The sequence below is a fragment of the Etheostoma cragini genome, unplaced genomic scaffold (genome assembly GCF_013103735.1).
Source record: "Etheostoma cragini isolate CJK2018 unplaced genomic scaffold, CSU_Ecrag_1.0 ScbMSFa_4168, whole genome shotgun sequence".
Classification (NCBI taxonomy): Eukaryota; Metazoa; Chordata; class Actinopteri; order Perciformes; family Percidae; genus Etheostoma; species Etheostoma cragini.
The window spans coordinates 1-1,043 of record NW_023268512.1 but is presented as its reverse complement, the minus strand read 5'-3'; the positions used below and the strand labels follow the sequence as shown (position 1 = coordinate 1,043).

Sequence of the window (1,043 nt, the reverse complement as noted above, 5' to 3'; positions counted from 1 at the left end):
GGGGGGGGGGGGGGGGGTTATCACATTGAGGTAATGTATGTATTTATCAACACATAAAGATTAATCGATTAACCGGTTTGAGTTTTTTTAAGTGGATGAGCGAGCCGCCCACCTTCATCTCGTCCATCCAGTCCATGATGTGGAGCATCTCCTGGAAGACCCTCTGCAGACCCAGGTTCATCTCCAGCCGGAGGCGCCGCGCCCGCAGCAGCTCTAGCAGGTACTCCCACAGCCGGACTACGTTGTCCTTCCTGGCCGCCACGCGCTTGATGTCGTGGTAGTGCTCCGCTTCCAGCTCCCTCGCCACGGAAACCACCGCCTGCACACGCTCCTCGTACGCCGCGATGTCCGTCTCGATGGCCTCGTGCTTCTTGGTGGCCGCCTCCACGGCCTGGAGATCAAACCCGAAGTTGTCCTGGAGGGAGAATCGGGGTGACGTCAGTCTGGAGCTAGCGTAGCTATAGCAACAGCTCCGAGTGTGCGTCTTCTTACCTGGGACACCAGTCTCTGGTTCTCGCTAAGCCAGGTCTCCCTCATGGCCGCCTTGCGGTCGAAGCGTCTGGCGAGCTGCTCCAACTTCTCCTGACGGATCAGCTCCGTCCTCAGGGCCAGCTCCCTCTCGTGCTCCGCCTTCTCCAGGCGCTCCCAGGCCTGAAGACCAAGACGCCGTCACCATCAAACACTCCTAACGTCCCCTTTTTAACCCGGATTAAATAGTCCGATAAAACCCTAACCCCGCGGAAACGCCCCTCTACGTTCTGCAGACCACCCTTAACAACCAAAAAAGCCAAATCTGAAGACGATGTTCTGCCTGGGACACGTTAGCAACCTGCCTGGGACACGTAAACAACCTGCCTTGGACACGTCAGCAACCTGCCTGGGACACGTCGGCAACCTGCCTGGGACACGTTAGCAACCTGGCTGGGACACGTTGGCAACCTGCCTGGGACACGTTAGCAACCTGGCTGGGACACGTTAGCAACCTGCCTGGGACACGTTAGCAACCTGCCTGGGACACGTTAGCAACCTGCCTGGGACACGTT

At 58.2% G+C, this 1,043-nt stretch overlaps 1 protein-coding gene across 1 annotated transcript; it reads right to left on the bottom strand.

The window, feature by feature from the left end:
- Positions 1-73: 73 nt before the first annotated feature.
- On the bottom strand, positions 74-652 carry LOC117941076 (spectrin beta chain, non-erythrocytic 1-like; the record flags this gene model as incomplete). Its single annotated transcript, XM_034866174.1, has 2 exons — positions 493-652; positions 74-415 (listed from the first exon to the last, which is right to left on the bottom strand). Coding segments are annotated over exons 1-2 (387 nt in total), but the record flags the coding sequence as incomplete, so codon positions are not given.
- Between the last annotated feature and the right edge of the window lie 391 nt (positions 653-1,043).